This window comes from Mus musculus, chromosome 18 (genome assembly GCF_000001635.26).
Source record: "Mus musculus strain C57BL/6J chromosome 18, GRCm38.p6 C57BL/6J".
NCBI lineage: Eukaryota > Metazoa > Chordata > Mammalia > Rodentia > Muridae > Mus > Mus musculus.
The window spans coordinates 46,252,591-46,271,526 of NC_000084.6; the positions used below are offsets into that span (position 1 = coordinate 46,252,591).

Consider the following 18,936-nt stretch of genomic DNA (forward strand, 5'->3'; position numbering starts at 1 on the left):
TAATCAGAAGATGTCCAACTTGTGCACATGAACTATAATCCATGACCAATGGTGCTGATGGCTACTCAGGTTAAATCAACTCCAAAGGAAGACCTGAGGGAGCCAGGAAGATTGTCCCTCCTCAGAGGATGTTTCTTGGACAGTCCTTCATATCCCAGAAAATAATATTCCAATTTCTCCCGTGCCAGTGAGGTGTCTCCTCAGAGTGCTACAGCAGCAAGCACAAGAGCCTATCCTTCCAGAAATTCTCGGAGCTATCATATTTCCTCTTCATGAAACCACATCCCCACCAATCATGGGGAGGGCCAGTAACATAAGTGCTCCTGAAATCAATTAGCACACGGGCATGCATGGGTGGGAATTAGCACATGGGCATGCATGGGTGGGAATTGCTCAACTAATTAAGTGCTTATTGGTTCATAGCATAAGTCCCTGAAATTCACCCAAAGATAGCTGCAAATTCACTTCTCAAGAGTGAAAATATAGAGAAGCCAGCCATTGGTCACTGGCATTTGATGTAAAGTTTCAAACACAAAATCCCCAACCTAGAATACACTCTACTCCAAAGAAGCATGCATGGCCTCTAAAGAGGTATGATTGACCATGTATGTCTAAAATAATGTTTAGGGAAACTTCTCTTTCCATCTTCCAACAAATAAATAGCCTCTCCCCTTCTCTCTGCCTATAAATTCCCAGGACTGACTAACTGGGAAGGCAGACTTGAGTTCATAGCCCCTGACCTCCATGCTAACTAGTCATGAAATAAGACCTTTCTTTTTGCAAGTTCAGTGGCATAGATTTGGCTCTTATGTATCATGGGAAGTGAATCTTCTTTGCTATCTCTGTCACCAGCTACAGTTACACCCATCTGTAGAACTCAAGCATATAGTGAAACCTTGGTGTCAAACTGTAATAGGGAGTCAGAGAAAAGGTCAAACCACTTTTCTATTCAGAAGGACAAAAAGTCTGTTTTGCTGATGAGGAGACTCTTAGGGAAACTCAGGAAGCATGGTCACATTGTTGGCAGTGTCAGGCCAAAGCCATTCTCCAATACTACAAGGAGAGGAATGGTGGCAGGAAGTGAGCACAGCACAGCCAGGGATGAGAAACCGCAAGCTCTCCAGCCCCTGGGCTACGTTCTTAGAAAAGCAGGACGGAAGCTTGATTATCTCTGAATGCAGATCTGGATTTGAGACTCCATACTGTTGATGTGCTGACAAACTTATTGGCTACCCTCACACAATTCTAGTCCTGCCCTAAGTGAGAGAAATGTGAGAGAGTAGGCTGGTTCAACAGAAAAATGTGATTATCACTAAGGATAGTATGGAAGGTAAATACAAATTTTCATGTTCAGTTTATCTCTTTGGTTTAGTCTTTCAAGTGTTATGCCAAAGTGAATAACCTGGTTTTTCCTAGTAATAGCCTAAAAAATAATACCAACATATTTTCATACAGCTAGCATTTTAACAGATTACTAGAAATTCTGGTCTGAATAATTTCTTAATGATTAGTGATCTAAGTACCTCAGTGTTTAAGAAGAAAGAGAGAGAGAGAGAGAGAGAGAGAGAGAGAGATATGTGGGAAAGCGACAGACTCATGCAACAGCAAGGGCTGAGAAAGGCTGAGGTTCCCATACTGACGATGCTGCACGCTCTCTTACAACTATACAACCACTGAAGAGAACTTACCATGAGACTCAAGGCCTGCTCCCTGGGCCAGCCCATTGTCATAGGACTGAAAAAGAAAAAGTTTAGTTTAACAGAGAAATAGTAATTATCATAGTAGATAAGTTGTCAGTGAATTAACTCTTTTAATTTCTTTTATATTCTCTAAAATAAGTACTCTTTCCAGAGAAGTACAAGTGGGAATTTTGCAGTCTCCATTCTTCTCATAGCCAGCAGGCCAACCCACTGAGTGTTTCCAGGAGAGGCACATCTGAGCCGTGTCCAGGGCACCCTGCATTCTTGGTTCTGTTCAACAATAATTTCCAACCCTTATTCCTCACACTCCTGCAAGTGACTAGACGGTGAATTAAAATACAAGGATTTCACACCTAGTCAACTCCAGTCATAAACTAAATCTATTCTGAGACGCTCATTTTACCGAGGATGAGAGCTTCCTAAACTTCAAAGTCCTCATATATCTTCTAAAATCCAAACAGTAAGAACAATAAAATTTACAAAACACGAACTTTGCCAAGAAACTCCTAAGCTTCAGATTACTTGCTATAGACAAAGCATCAAGTCTCAGCAAACTATTTCTGATAAACATTTACAAAGTCCAATGGTAATTTGTGAAGAATTTTGAGGGAGAAAAAGGAGGGAGCTAGGTTTGGTGTAAGATTGATCTAAAATCACTACCCAGGAGGAAGATCATCTAAGAGTGAAAACACAGGTTTAGTGGCACATGCCTATCACCCCAACACTGGGGCAGTAATGCCAAGAGAGGGGACCCTTAAACTGAGTGGTAGCCAGCCTAACCAAGGAACTTCAGGTTCAGTAAGTAAGAGACTGTATCACAAGACAAAGTTAAAGACCAACCAAAAAAGAACACCCAATATGCCCTTCAGCCTCCACACATGCAAGTACACACACACACACACACACACACACACACACACACAATCTAGACTGACAGTAGGAAGGAATAATAATGTACTAAACGGTTTCAGGGTTGGGGGTGGAGGGAGACAAAGAAAGATCAGCCAGGTGTATTTAGCCCACACCTTTAGTCCCAGCAGTGAAGAGGCAGAGACAGGCATATGACTTTGAGTTTAAGGAGAGCCTGGTCTACATAGTAACTTCCAGGACATTCAGGGATACAGAGATATTCTGTCTCAAAAAGACAAACAAAAATCCAACAGAACAAAAAGACATTAAATTACAGGACTCCTAAAGAACAATTATTTAAATTAAAAACACAAAAAGGGAAATTGAAAAGCTGGAGATGTGGCTCAGTGGTTAAGAGAGTAGACTGTTCTTAGAGAGAGGCCCCAAGTTCAGTTTCCAGCATCTACTTTGGGGAGGGATAGAGGCTCACAACCATTCATAACTCCAGCTCCAGAGAGATTCAACTTCTTTGACCTCTACAGTCACCTGAACTATGTGCACATAGCCCACTCCCACAGAATTGCAAATAATAAATCTTTTTCTAAAAAGAAGGGAAACCAAATAAAGGCAGAAAATAAGAATACAGAACTGAGATAAGGAGGTAAAAATGGCGCAGACAGCTCAGTGGAGTACTTGCTTAGCATGCACCCAGCCCTGGGCTTGGTCTGAAAACATTTCTTTGATCAAAACTAAAAATGCCAGAGAGAAACTTGTTGTAATGAAAAGTGTGTGTGTGTGTGTGTGTGTGTGTGTGTGTGTGTGTGTAGACAGATACATACACATACACACACACACACACACACACACACACACACACACACAAACTGAAATACAGAGAGCCAAAAGACCAGGGCTTGTAATATAGTTTATGGTGGGAGTGCTTACCTAATAGGCAAAAAGATCTGTGTTTCAACAGTAGAGATAGGCAGATGGATTATAACAGGATAAAAAAGGAAGGAAGGAAGGGAGGGAGGGAGGATGGGAGGGAGGGAGGGAGGGAGGGAGGGAGGGAGGGAGGGAGGGAGGGAGGCAGGAAGGCAGGCAAAAGAAGAAAAGAGAAGAGAAGACAAGACAGACAAGACAAGGGATTTTTTAAAGGAGTTTAACATTCGATTGGTAAAGCTATGTTGAAAAACTGCGCTTTCCTAATGGAGATTGGAATAGAATTTGGCTTATCTTTTTATTAAGTTTTTCTTTTTTCTTAAGGAAGAAACAGGCTTCCTGAAAACACTGTAAGAGCAGTGGACTGAGCAGTAACAAAAGTACTACTCACGGCCTGGTCCACTTGGTCCATCTTTTGGGAAGAAGAAAACAAACTATAGCTAATAAAAGTGCATATGTACTTAGTTTCTGACCAAGCAGTATACCTGAAGATGTAACTGTAGTACATAAAAAGATATGCAGATTATCAATAATATCGCTGTTTTTAACTGGAAAAAAAAATAGTCTCTATACAGAATAGTTGTAAATAAAGAATTTTAGAAGAGACTATGTCATAGCCACACAGTTAAGTAATATACATTATAAGAAAAATGTAAGAAAAAGAATGAGGAAAACTGATTTTCAAGGTATGTCATTCAATAGGGAAAAGGCAATTTAACAAAAAAAGGTATCTGCAGTATGTTATGACCTGGTTAAATAGATGATGTATTTGCAGTTCTATGTGGGATAGTTTTGTTAGGCATAATTATACCTGGTTATGATTTTCATTTAGAAATTAAGTATTACATAAAGAGATATGATTGTGTGTCATGGCTAATCTTGGTTGTCAACTTGACTATTCTATAATTAACTATATGTATAATTAACTAAAAACCCACACAGCTAAGCATATCTATGAGGGATTTTTTTCTTGATTGAATTATTTGAGGTGGGGAGACCCATCCTAAAGCTGGATTGTTTGAGATCAGAAGACTAACCCTAAATCTGGGCCACTTCAAGAGGCAGCCCACATAAGAGGATATGGAAGGGGCTGGAGAGGTGGCTCAGTGGTTAAGAGCACTGACTGCTCTTCTGAAGGTCCTGAGTTCAAATCCCCACAACCATCTGTAACGAGATCTGATGCCCTCTTCTGGGTGTCTGAAGACAGCTACAGTGTACTTACATATAATAAATAAATAAATCTTTTTTTTTTTAAAAAAAAAGGATGTGGAAGAAGGAAATTTTTGCTTTTTGCCGTCAAGAGGCCACTAGGAAAGGCTAAAGGCATGCAAGTAAGTTTCCTGGAGATAGCCCAATGCTTTGCATGGCTGTGAAGGGTAAGCTCTGATTTGCAGAACCTTCAAAGACTTTTATCCAAGAATTGCTTATTGCTACTGATATGCCTTTCCTGTCACTATCACATACCCTAATAATTCCTGGGCATTAGTCAACCCTACAGGGCAGATTTTCTGCAGGTCAGTGAAGATATACTATCATGTAGTAATGTTGTGTAGACAAATTGATGATTTCATAATTCCTGATAATGATTTTATAGAATTCCTAAGTTTATACAAGTAATTTTCAGCACTCTGAAAAGCTGCAAATAGGGCTCTGTAAACCTTCATGTGTCACAAGCTAATTGCACTCAGATATAAAAGCAGGCTTGGAACCGATTTACTACCAAGGAAACCATTCATTCTAGGTCAGGTCCAAAGATAAAGCCACAGGTGTGATTATGATAATAAAGGTGGGATTATGAGGTCATGTAAAACTGCTGCTTTGAACTTATAATGAGCTCATAGAATGAAACACTGCTTTGAACTTAATATCAATGTCCTTCTGTAACTTCCCTTTTGTGTAACATTTTACCTATGGGAAATTTTCTAAAGAACTTTTGTCTAAAAAGTTATAAGACGACCAGCAATAATAACCTAAACGGGTCCTGTTTTATCAACATAACTCACCATACTTCTTCTAATGTAGCTGATGGCTTTCTTCATATCCATGCCCGACCAGTTGTTGAGCATATAGCAAATGCAGGATGCGCAGTACACAAACCTCATGTCATTCTCACTGCCTTCAGGAACCGCACAGAAGCTGGAGACGAGGATGTGAGACTGTATTAAGCTCATTTACCCCAAGCCAGAAGCATGTGCTCTGCGTCTTCGCTCACAGAAACATCTACTGCTGACTTTCCCAGGACCACATACTACAAATGACCCCTAAATAACTTGGGTGGTACTCATACTTGCAAGTTGTCACTCACTGCGTATATGTTACTACACAACTCTAAGTTGTTTACTCCCAAGAAGGGAAGCTGTGCCACAACAGCTGCAGAAAAAGAAGCAAATAAAACCACACACATACTATTTAGTAGTAAGAAACTCCTAAACCAAGCCGGGCAGTAGTGACACACACAACTTTAATCCCAGCACTTGGGAGGCAGAGGCAGGCGGACTTCTGAGTTCGAGGCCAGCCTGGTTTACAGAGTGATTTCTAGGATAGCCAGAGCTACACAGAGTAACACTGTCTTGAAAAACCAAAAAGAAAAAGAAAAAAAAAAAAAAAGAAACTCCTAAACCCATGTTTTATTATGAGAAATTTCTCCTAAATATATATAGAGAACTATTAGTTGATCTATTATATTGTGTTTTGTTACACAGTTTTCAAGAGGTAATGGTCTGTGTTCCATTCCTCTTTTTGGCAGAAATCCGGGGCAACACTGGATTCCTAAATGACCATTATGTCTACAGTAACTTTTCCCTCATCAAGAGCAGTGTCCTGAAAACACAGACAAGAAAATAAGGGTCCCAGTGTACAGTGCAAGGATGTAACACACAGCAGTGGATTGGTCCACAGAGGATGTAACACAGCAGTGGACTGGTCCACAGAGGATGTAACACAGCAGTGGACTGGTCCAGAGCCTTTTTCTTGGAGATGGCGACTTCACCACCTTAACAGCTTAGAACTGTTTCTTTCTCTTGGAAGAGTCATCAAGCACAAAACATAAAGCATCAGGCAGCAGGGCGCGAGCTTCCCAATCACTTAAATATGCTCCTCGGTGGACGGAGGGCAGGCTACCTAGCTTTCAATGTAATATTTAATGTGCAACCCTTTCTCTCCCATCAGTACTTTAAGGAACCAACACTCAAATAGCTTATTTCACAATATTTGTTTCACCTAAAAGATGAAATTTTAAAAAGGAGAAAGGAGTTCTACTAGAAACTCGGCTTTATTTTTGTTCCTGTAAAATGAGACGCTTTGTCATCAAGCACTTAACTATATATTCAAACACGCTGTGGTTCATTTCCATTGTATGAGTGGGGGTGCAATCCAGGACCTTCAACACATTAATGATGTACTAACTTCTGAACTATATTTCTAGTCCTGGGTTCTAACAATCTACTGTAGCACTATGCCCAGTTTTCTTGAGTTCTAAATGGTTTTTAGCTACACAGGACAACATTAACGAGCAGTTCATACCTCCCGTCTTCCAGCTGAAGCGCTCTCAAGCCTGCTAAGCAAGCCTCTTTATCCACACGGCCTAAGTCATCTCCAAGGATGATCAGACAGGAAAGCCCCGTGTACGTCATCGCTATGTGTCCACTGTCGTAAGGATGGGCTGCTCCTGGATTCTAAATTCAAGATGCGTATTATGTTAAATCAATTGAGATTTTACATTTTCTTTCACAAATAACGTTCAGCATGAGGTTTTAGTAAATGTTGCTTACATTAATTTGTATAGATATCCAACTGAGGAAAACATGCCTTAATTTTTAGATGTCTCAATACGTCTTCTTACAAGCTATATAACTTCCAAAATATTATGATCCTCCAACTTTATGAAAGTAGTTATGACATTTGAATAATCCACGTATTTAAAACTTTCTACTTAGTTCAACCCAATTTATAAAAGTTATGTCTTAGCCGGGCATGGTGGTGTATGCCTTTAATCCCAGCACTTGAGAGGCAGAGGCAGGCGGATTTCTGAGTTCGAGGCCAGCCTGGTCTACAAAGTGAGTTCCAGGACAGCCAGATCTATACAGAGAAACCCTGTCTCAAAAAAACAACAACAACAAAAACAAAACAAACAAAAAAGTTATGTCTTATAAAGTTAGAAACTCAATATTTTAAACCAAAAAAAATTTATAAAAAGAAGTAAAATTTGAGCTGAAAATATAGCTCAGTGGTAGAGTGCTTGCCTAATGTGTGTTGAGGCTGTGAGTATAATTCCCAGCACTGTCTAAAAAAACAAAGAAAATGTAGTCTATATGGTATAAACCTAAATTAATTAGCACAGTATTATTCACCATTATAGCCTTATCATTCTATCATGAAGTTTAATCATCTCAATCTCTAATAACCATTAGGATTCAAATGTAAAAAAGAAATACAAACAGTTAATTTTACATATTATTCATCCTATAACAGTAAGAAAGGTGACACAATCTCAGAAATAAAACCCATTTAAACCTCATATGCGGAATCTAGCCAATGTCTGTGTATTACAAAGGGTTAGAAACTTGATCCCATGATTTTCTTGTACAGTGACCTGTGCTTTTTCACAGGGAAAATCTGTATGAAATTCAATCCCTTTAACTGTGAACCACCCACTGACCCACCCCACATACAACTCTTTATACAGTCTCACTAACACCAAACCAATTTTCATTGCACCGTTTTGAGTCCTTCCTCAGAACTCAAGCTCTAATTCTCTTGCCTATTCTATTTCACATGTATAATGGGCTTCTTGGAATGCCCATGGCATATCTCATTTTTCAGGATTCAAACCAAACACCTGCTATTTTAAAAGAATGGTAGGGAATCTGAACATGAATTAAATGTGAACCTTAACTTTAAGAGATGAAGAGAAATCTGAGTGATTCTAATGAGAGAATCTAAAGTTGATTATTTAAATGGTCATGAAGAAGATAAAGCTCTACACAGATTTAAACAGGGACTCTTTGCTGCAGTATATCAAGAGCTTGGGAAGTTTTCACAGTGAAGCAGAAAAAGAAAATCCCTGGTCATTAAAGATATTGTACAATAATTTAACAGAATATAGGATTTGTGATGCAAAATAAATGAAAGGGTAAGATGGATAGATCTATGAGGGTCTGTGGCCTGTCAAAACTATACATATATTAAGAGGACAACAGCACACGGGTGGTCTGGTGGTTTCTGAAGGGGAAAAAAATTGATGGGGTGATTTTATTTATATATGGTACTGGAAAATCTCTTCATTTCCTTGGGTTTTTTTTTTGTCCCACAGACCTGTGCTTCCAACCTCTATGACAGCTTTTTGTTGGCCTATGTGATTGCATCTGAGTCTCTAGTTCCTCTTACCACAGAGATACAGGTGATGGCCACACCCAGTGAGATGTGGCTCTTAGTGAGATACACTGAGGGTTAAAATTGGGTGCCACAAGAGCATATGAACTAGGAGCAAACACTTAATTCTTAGGGACCTTTTAGTTCTTGGAATGTAAAACATGCAGGGAGTAAGGTACAACGGTGCATACCTACAGTGGAAGCTTGAACCCGGGATTGTAGGGGCAGCTTCAGCAATGCTGCAAGACCCTTTAAAATAAATTTTAAATACCATGATATGAAATGCCTTGGAGGTAGAGGTTGTCTTGTGAAGGTGTAATTAAATCACTGTTTTACACCACCAAGCACAGCTTCCGTCTGCACATGGCCTTGTGCTACATAACAGGCATCACTGCCTAGGTCAGCAGATAATCCTGTTCACTGTAACCAACTCAAGAGCCTCCCTCTACTCACGGTTGGCTTAACCTGGAAGATACATGTATGAAAAAAAGGAAGACACACATTTTATGAGTCCTTTGCTGCCATATTCCCTGCTCCGAAGGCACTTACTTAACTGGAGACATCTGGCCGATGCCATCCGACCCTGACTCAGACAAGCTTGTCTACAGTGTCAGTGAGAGGAATAAAACCCAGTCTCAGTCAAGTCTTGTTATCACTACGACCACTGTCACTTCTTCTAAAAGCTTCAGAATATGAAAAACAGGGAGTTTCTCGTCCACCTTCCAAGTGTACACAATTCTTGAAATACTCAGAGTAATCCCATGACTGACAACCATGCTATAAGCAGACTACTTCATCAATTAAAAATAAGCCTAGCCCAGGTTGAGATAGAACAGATTACAGAATCCAGGCCAACCCTAACCTCATTGTAGAGCCACCTCTACCAGGCTCCTGTGAGACCTCTTTTTAAAAGAGAAGAAAGAGTAGGGCTGTGGCTGAGTTGGTGGATCCTGGAATGCTGGAGATCCTGAGTGCCATACCATCCTAGTGAGGAGGAGGGTGATCAAACTTTTCTCTACATTGCACTATAAAGAATCCTGGTAATTCTGGGCACAAGCAGAACCTATGGCGCTTGTTCTGGTCCTACTTCTCTGAAGAAAAAGCTCTTTGCTTCCTTGGGACTTCTCTGTATACTAGCTGGTTCAAAAGCCTCTGTCCAAACTGCTGGGGAAGCTAAGCTTCCTGCTGTAACAGTCACTAACCATTCACTTCCTGGAGGACAGCTTAGTCTCTCTCCTGAGAAACAAGAGCCCAGCATAAACCCTCAACACAGGCAAGTTCACTGTCTGCAAAGAAAGTACCTGATTAGTTTGTTTCTCTAGGGAATCACAAATGTTTAGCATATTAAACCTAGACACCCAGTTCTAAACGTTTCATCTGCTGGCTCACTAAATTTCCTTCTATCCTCTTCCAACCCTCCAACATACAGAACACTAACCTTTGATGGATTGAATGGAATACCCAGGTATGAAGAACCTCGGAAACCACAGCGACTCAGATTTGACCCTAGAAAACAAAGTATTTGCTTGTTTAAAATACACCATCTCTGAATAGAATGCAGGCAGTTTAACTGTACAATTGTTCAGTAACAGTATTTTAATATCAAAGCTCCACTTTCCCTGCATATACATCCGGTGCATGCAGGTAAGCGAGGGTGTACATGGCCGTGTGCACACGCGGAGACCAGAATAGGACACCAGGGGTCTTCCCCTACTGCTCCTATCTTATATTTAGAGATGGGGTCTCAGTGAACCCAAAGCTCACTGTTTCCGCGAGGCTGGCTAGCCAGGGCACCCTCCAACAGCGGGGGTTACAGACATGCACAGCCATGCCTGGCTTTTATGTGGGTGCTGGGGGTTGAACTCAGGTCCTCTTGATTTCATAGCAAGTCCTCTTACGTGTTAAGGTTTGTTGTCTCCTTTTCTATGGGAGATAATGTTGAAGGCTCATCAGGAAACAAGCCAGAGGTTAAGTGACATGTCAGAGGGAACAGCTCATACAACAGGCTCTAGAATCTTGATTTCCCACCCAGTGTCTTCCACCTTGACTCACTGCTCCTTGATACATGAGTAAAGTAAAGGTGTATACTGCTCTATTCACCTCGGAGAAAACAGATATTCATACTTCAGTCTTAAACCTGTGTCCTGGGTGCCTGGCTTTGACATATATAGGACACTTAAGTCCATACCTTTTATATATATATTTGTAAGTTTTCCTTTTTCTGGATATATACATATATACATAAATGTATGTAAATATATTAGAAGTTGGGAACTCAAAAAAGGTAAGAATGTATTAGCTCACCAAAACTGGCAGCTAATAAAAACTCAGGATGGTTTAAAAAGGACTTCGATGCCAGGACCTTTCATCTGTCATGATGGGTGGAAGAGCAAATCACAGCTTTCCCACTCTGCTTCTCCAAAGCAGGCTCTGACTGAGCTCACCCAACGTTCCCTGAAACACTTAGTAGTGGCTTATACAGCTTTGCAGAAACATTGAAAACTTCCTACCCCGTGTCTCTCTATTGGAAGTACTAACGGTGGCAATAAGTTCAGTGAACATGCCTTATTTTTGGTAAGACTAAAAAAACTTTTTAAAAAACGTAAGCCATTTAAGGTTTTTTTTTTAAAGAGTAACCAAGCCATAGGCTACTCCATACCCGTTCCCCAAGTGAAGACCCACGGAGAATGTGCTCCAGGGTCTTCGTGAACACAAGTGTCCGGTGCAGCTTGGCGGCCAAAGTTTAGAAGCAACAAAAAAGGCTTAAAATATCAAGCTGCATCTATCAAAGTATACCTTATGCTGATTTTGAAAGTAATTATTAGGAAAGCTAAATAACAACGTGGAAAGCTGCATCTGAGCAAGAGAAACAGAGGATATCAAGCGGATGTGTGTGGTGTTTATAGTCAGGCGAATGGTACAGCCTTAACAGCCTAGAGGGAATAGCAAAACAGCAGTGGGATGACAAGACAGAGAGTCTGTCTTCTATGAGTCACCCCCTCTATGAGCAGTCACCACAGATGGAGGACCTTAAGACACACAGTCATCATCGTACTGTCTCAGAAGATGAGGATCCAACACAAGTCTCACAAATGCAACCAACGCCTTTGTGGCACGACCTTACTTACTGAAGTTCTAGAGGAAAAGTCAGCCTCTAAGCTCAGTCACGCTGCTGGCAGATGAGTTTCCTGTAATGTGGGACTGGAATCTCAGTTTCATTGGGCTCTTAGCTACGAGCTCTCCTTGGCTCCTGAAGCCTCATTTACAGTTTCTTACACACCAGACTCTTACCAGAGAGCACCTATCGCTCAAATTCAAGACTAGTATTCTTCTGCTTTCTCTTCTGCTCTTCCACTACATTCTGACCTGCATGACCTGCTGCTCATGTGATTATACTGCACGCGCGCGCGCGCGCGCGCACACACACACACTACACACACACACCACCAACCCCCCCCCCCCACACACACACACAGTATGCATGTGGGAGAGACCCCTATGAATACGCTGCATTGTAAATTCAGGAGATTAGTTTAACCTTAATTTTCATCTACAAAGTCCACCAGCAGTAACCCAATGTCTGACAGACAAAGAATAAACAAGAATCTGCGGTGCAGGATCAGCACCATTCCACACAGCTTCCACCAGATGCCTTTATCCTGCCTTCATCATGACTTTGTTCTAATCACCTTCAAGGTGGTAAGCAGTATCTAACGTGTATTTCCTATATGAGCCAACCTAAATATCAGCTTCCTCTTTTCCTCCACAATAAAGATCTCATTCCATGCTACCAGCTCATTGACACTGCACTATAAAAGTCTGATCCCATTTCTACTTCAGCTTAAAAACCAAAGCTCTCTGCATACTTTGAGTATAATCCCCACCTCAGGAAGTTCTTTGTCGGGGATCGGCTCTAATGCTTTGATTTACTTGGGAATCTGAATGCGACAGTGGCCAGGGGCTGGGCAAAGGGAGATGGGGCAGGACCCTTAGGTTTCCATGGGCTAGGATGCAGGAGAGAGGAACGGAGGGAGGACTTGTCATGAAGCAGTGGAAGATGGTTGGACGTAGGAGCTGCAGGAGATAAAGCCAATTAGCCATGTGAGGATTCAGGTGGGTGGCCACTGGGGTAGCAGGGAAAGGTTTAGGAGTGCCCAGCCTTTGATGTAGCCATAGCATTTTAAAATTCATTGGTGGGCTGGAGAGATGGCTCAGTGGTTAAGAGCACCAACTGCTCTCCCAGAGGTCCTGAGTTCAATTCCCAGCAACCACATGGTGGCTCACGACCATCTGTAATGGGATCCGATGCCCTCTTCTGGTGTGTCTGAAGAGAGCAATGGTGCACTCATATACATAAAATAAATAAATAAATCATTTTTAAAAATTAATTTGCATATGTGTGTTGTCTTCCATCTTCAAATCCAGAGAGCCCCTGGGCAAGTGAGTACACAAGTGCTTCCCGCAGAGCCAGAGGAGCGCAGCCCAAACTCACTGCTATAGTTCCTAGGCCAATTCCGTAAGGTATTTTACATAGAGTGTGACTTCAAAGAAAACGCTTCTGAGTAAAACATCACTTCCTTACAGACAAGTGGACACGTGTCTGCTTCTAAGGTTAGTTAGGTTAAATTCATAACCTTCCTGAGAAGCAGCAGAAGAAAATGATGCTCAAAAATACTGTATCATTAGGAGACCTTAGCACAGACACAAGCAACAAGCTCGTCAAATGCATGACCCTTTTCTTCCTAGTACTTGGGTTCTACATGCAAGGAACAACTTGCCTAAGTTGGTTTCCCTACCTACCTACCTATCTGAGACAGTCTCATGTAGCTCAGGTTGGTCATCAAACTCTTATATTGTCAAAGCCTTGAGCTCCAGCTTCTCCTGTTTCTGCCTCCCAAGAGATGAGATCACGGGCACATTGCAAGCATTCCCAGCTGAAATTTATTCCACTTCCTAACTGGAATAGTAACAGCCTGTAAGTAGAATGTTGCAGGGTTCTTATAAAGGATAAAGGGCATATTCAGGCTATAATTTAGGAGTGACCATGGCTTAATAAACAGCAACCATTTAAAACTGGCCAATTAAACATTATCAAAAGCAAAACAGGAAAAAACAAAGAGCCCCTGTCCCATTTTGGGGGGGGGGGTTGCAATTTTTAAAGAAATACTTCTTCAAAGTAAAGTGTCCTTTCTTCTTTTCCGCATAGGAGAATACAGTGCCACCATGAAAGTCTATTTACAGCCTTCAGAGACATCAGCATATGGAACACATTGTGGTACTTCTTCCCTCTTCTGAACTGCTTGTGGGCTGTAAAACTGGATTTAAAAACGCTTTCAGTGTAAACAACAGCATCAAATGAAGACCTTAATTCTCATGGCATGTTTACTAACTTCTAACCTAGGGCCTGAGAAAAATGGTTTATTCATCAAACTGGTTTATCAGCCATACACTTTAAATACCAATGTTTTGAAAATGATGTTAAGAGGACAATATTTACCATTTTTTAAAAAGATTTATTTATTTATCTATTTATTTAATGAATGTATATGAGTACAGTGTAGCTGTACTGATGGTTGTGAACCTTCATGTGGTTGCTGGGAATCTAAATTCAGGACCTTGGCTCTCTCCGGTTGACCCCACTCACTCAGACCTAAAGATTTATTATTTTATCTAAGCACTCTGTAGCTGTCTTCAGACACACCAGAAGAGGTCATCAGACCTCTTCACGGATGGTTGTGAGCCACCGTGTGGTTGCTGGGATTTGAACTCAGGACCTTCGGAAGAGCAGTCAAGTGCTCTTAACCACTGAGCCATCTCTCCAGCCCAATATTTACCATTTTTAAGTTCATTCAGGATTCTTTTCTAGTTCCTGTCAAGTTTGTTTTCTCCTGGAAATTCCCTTATAATTCTAGAAACTTACATATTTCATCATATTCAAGTATAACTGCAATTCCCTCCAAATTTATCACTGCAAGTATATGCCCGGTAAAGGTGAAACTTTATTCAAGAACACCATCTAGTGTTCATACTTAGCATCAGCAAAACAATGAACAGTTCTTCCCATACAGCCTGCCCACTAGAATCAGCTGTACACAGAACTTGACAAGATGTAGACATACTTTGGGTCTTATCTCAAACTTACATGAAAACAATGAATACGAAGCCTAGATAATCGTATTTTAACTTAAAATACCTTGGTTCATGGTGGCATCCTTAACCAAGAAGAAACAAAGAGCCTCCCCCCACCCCCCTGCTTTTTGCAATTTTTAAAGAACTACTTCTTCAGTGTCACCATGAAAATCTATTTATAGTTTTCAGAGACAGTCACAGCATACAGAGCACAATGTAATATTTCTTCCCTATTTTGATTTTGTGGCACCCTCTTTGAAGGCAGGCAAGTATATGTTACAATGGAAATTAACAGAGCAGAATAGAAACTAAGAAAAATAAACAGTAGCTGGAGATGCTGTGATCATAATAATTTGTTTATGATAAAATATTTGGAGTTGTATTATCAAAGAACATGTGTGTTTGAAATGTATGCTTGAAAGATAAGCACTAAAATTGACTTTTGTCTGCTGATTGGGTAACACCTCACTTTAAAGGTTGTGTGTTTGCTATCAAGTTCAAAATAAAGACCAATTATGTGCCTAGCAATATAAGACGGTGTATCAGTATATTTAGATAGTCTCCTTTTTTTGTAATAGTAGGTTATTTTAATATCCCACCTTCTCTCAATTACATGCACTCAATCCCACATCAATGGACCTGACAGATATCGAGAGAATACTCCACCCTAACCCCAACAATCTACACTGGATTCAGCAGGACTTCTTCTTTTTTTAAAACAACTTTTATTAGATATTTTCTTCATTTACAATTCAAATGCTATCCCAAAAGTCCCTTATACCCTCCTCCCACCCTGCTCTCCAACCCACCCACTCCCACTTCCTGGCCCTGGTATTCCCCTGTATTGGGGCAAATAATCTTTGCAAGACCAAGGGCCTCTCCTCCCAATGATGGCCGACTAGGCCATCTTCTGCTACATATGCAGCTAGAGACACGAGCTCTGGGGGTACTGGTTAGTTCACATTGTTGTTCTACCTATAGGGTTGCAGACCCCTTCAGCTCCTTGGCTACTTTCTCTGGCTCCTCCATTGGGGGTCCTGTGCTCCATCCAATAGATGACTCTGAGCATCCACCATTTAGATAGTCTTAAAAAAAAAACAATATTGAGGTGGTAAGATGGCTTATGTACAGTCTTAAAAAACAATGTTGGACAGGTAAGATGGCTCACTGGGAAAGGCAGGCAAGGCTCATGACCTGAGTTCATTTCCCAGAACCCATATAAAGTAGAAGGAGAGAATCCATCCCATGAGGTTGTCCTCTGACCTCCATACAAGTGCTGTGGCATGACCCCCCCCACACACACACACACACCACACAAGCTTACAAAATAAAAAGTTTAATGAGAATTTAAAAAGCACTTTGTGTGGTAGTGCAGTTATAATCCCAGTTCTTCAGAGCTGAGGCAGGAAATCATGAGTGTGTATTAAACCTGGGGTATATAGAACACAATAAACAACAAAAAAGACAGACTTTATTTTTTTTATTAATTGTTTTGTTTTACTTATTTACATTTCAAATGTTGTCTTCTTCCCGGTTTCCCCTCCACAAACCTCCCACCCCATCCCCCCTTTGCCTCTAAGAAGCTGCTCCCTCTACCTACCTACCCACCCACCCACTCCTGCCTCACCCCTCTAGCACCTTTTCTGTGGGGCACAAGCCTCCGCAGGACCAAGTGACTCCCCTCCCACAGATGCCAGATAAAGCCATCTTCTGCTACATAAGGACCTGCCTATGTGTACTCTTTGGTTGTTGGATTAGTTGATACTGTTGTTCTTCCTATAGGGTTGCCATCCCCTTGCGCTCCTTCAGCCCTTCCCCCCACTCTTCCATTGGGGTCACCGGGCTCAGTCCAATGGTTGGCTGTGAGTAATTCCATCTGACTTAGTCAGGTACTAGCAGAGCCTCTCAGAGGACAGCCATACCAGGCTCCTGCCTGCAAACACAAAGGGAGTTTCTTTTCATAAGAATCTGTAGTGGCGCACACCTTTAATCCCAGTACTGGGGGGGGGGGGGGTGTGCAGAGGCAGGCGGATTTCTGAGTTCGAGGTCAGCCTGGTCTACAGAGTGGGTTCCAGGACAGCCAGGGCTATACAGAGAAACCCTGTCTCAAAAAACAAACAAACAAAAAAAAGAATCTGAATACTCTATTCCCCTCTTTTAAGAGATAACTGTATTATGAAAAGTAAACACATTCCAAATCTCATGTAGGCACACGTAACAAAAGGTAATGCTTAGGCCAGAGGATCACCGTCACTGTGAGCTCAGGTGGCTAGTATAATTCAAAACCTGAATCAGTCATTGTTTGACTTCCACTTTAAAAGTTAGCTTTCTGCACTAAGCAGACAGAATTCCAGTGAGGAATGTGGTAATTTTATTTTAAAATGTGCGCTTTTATGAATATAGAAGTAATTCTTCACACATCTCAAAAAAATATAAGGCTTTCTTATTAGAAAGATGTGTTGTGCCAAATTCCTTGTTTAAAGACGCCAAGAAAGACCCCCAAACCCTGAAAGCTGATGTGCTGGGCTGGGGGTGTAGCTCATGGAAAGTATTTGCCTGGCATGCTCTGGGCCTCAGTTCAATCCACAGCTCCGCAAAACACACAGATGCACAGGTGAAACCAAACCAAACCATGTGCACTTTCTAAATTCCAAAGATTAGCTTTAGAACAAGATGGAGACCAATTAAAGAGATGGAAGATGGTGGACTTTCTCAAGATTCCCAGAGTCCTTCAGACATAGGACAGGGTGGGGATGGGCTGAAGAGCTGGATCACCATGTTTATCAATCTGATACTCATCATTTCCTAAACATGCACTATGCACAATCTAGCCTACATCACTCACTACAGTAGAAAGGATGCTGCTTATTTGTTTGTTTGTTTGTTTTTTAAGTCATAAGCGAGGTATGGTGGTGGGCTGAAAATTCCACAAAGGTGAGAAAGGAAGACCACAGCTTGAGACTACCTCAGGGTAAATGGTAACTTCTAGTAGCCTGGGTTACAGTGAGAGCTTGTCTCCAAAAGGTGAAGAAGAAAAAAAAAAAACAGAGACGGGGGGGTGGGGGGGGTGGGGGGGGCGGGGGGGGGGGGAGAGGAGACAGACAGACAGACAGAGGGAGAGGCAGAGAGAAGCAATTTCAAAATATCTACCTAGGTCACCCCCACTGATTCTTGGGTACTTCCATTATCCCAGGTCTCTAGCTGTGACTCATTACACTGGAGATATGGAACCTGAAGAGGCCACCTCCTGTAACCAGGCAGGAACCCCAGTGGAGCAAGAGAGACACCAACCCACCCACAAAACTTTTAACCCAAAATTTATCCTGTCTACAAGAAATGCAGACACAGGGGATGGAGCAGAGACTGAGGGAATGGCCATCCAATAACCAGCCCAACTTGAGGCCATTTCAAGGGCAAGCACCAATTCCTAACTCTATTAAGGATACTCTGCTATGCTTGCAGACAGGACCAAGTTGTCCTCTGAGAGGCTCCACCCAGCAGCTGACTCAGACAGATACAGATACAGATACAGACACCCACAGCCAAACAATGGATGGAGCCTAGGGACTCTTACAGAAGAATAGGAGGAAAGATTTTGGGCCCCAAAGGGGATAGGAATTCCACAGGAAGACCAACAGAGTCAACAAACCTGGACTCTTGGGGCTCTCAGAATCTGAACAACTAACCAAAGAACCTGGACCTAGACCTCCCCACACTTATGTAGCAGATGTGCCGCTTGGTCTTCATGTGGGTCCTGAACAACCAGAACAGGGCTATCCCAATAGCTGTTGCCTGTCCATGGGATATGTTCTTCTAGCTGGGCCACCTTGTCTGGCCTCAATGAGAGCGGAAGTACCTAGCCTCACAGAGACTTGAAATACTAGGGTGGGGGGCATACCCAGAAGGGTCCTACCTGCTCAGAGAAGAAGGGGTAGGAGGATGAGGG

The 18,936-nt window shown here is 41.7% G+C and overlaps 1 protein-coding gene across 3 annotated transcripts in view; it reads right to left on the bottom strand.

The window, feature by feature from the left end:
* Window positions 1-18,936, bottom strand: part of Pggt1b (protein geranylgeranyltransferase type I, beta subunit) — a 45,746-nt gene that overhangs the window by 17,247 nt on the left and 9,563 nt on the right. For all 3 annotated transcript variants that reach the window (XR_001782356.2, XM_006525866.4, NM_172627.3), the window contains exons 3-6: window positions 10,300-10,367; window positions 7,014-7,165; window positions 5,495-5,627; window positions 1,689-1,734 (exon numbers count right to left, since the gene is read on the bottom strand). Coding sequence is in view for 2 of the 3 variants with exons in the window: in NM_172627.3 (NP_766215.1) it covers window positions 1,689-1,734; window positions 5,495-5,627; window positions 7,014-7,165; window positions 10,300-10,367 (399 nt within the window). In the remaining variant the exon portion in view is untranslated. The remainder of the gene's footprint in view (window positions 1-1,688; window positions 1,735-5,494; window positions 5,628-7,013; window positions 7,166-10,299; window positions 10,368-18,936) is intronic.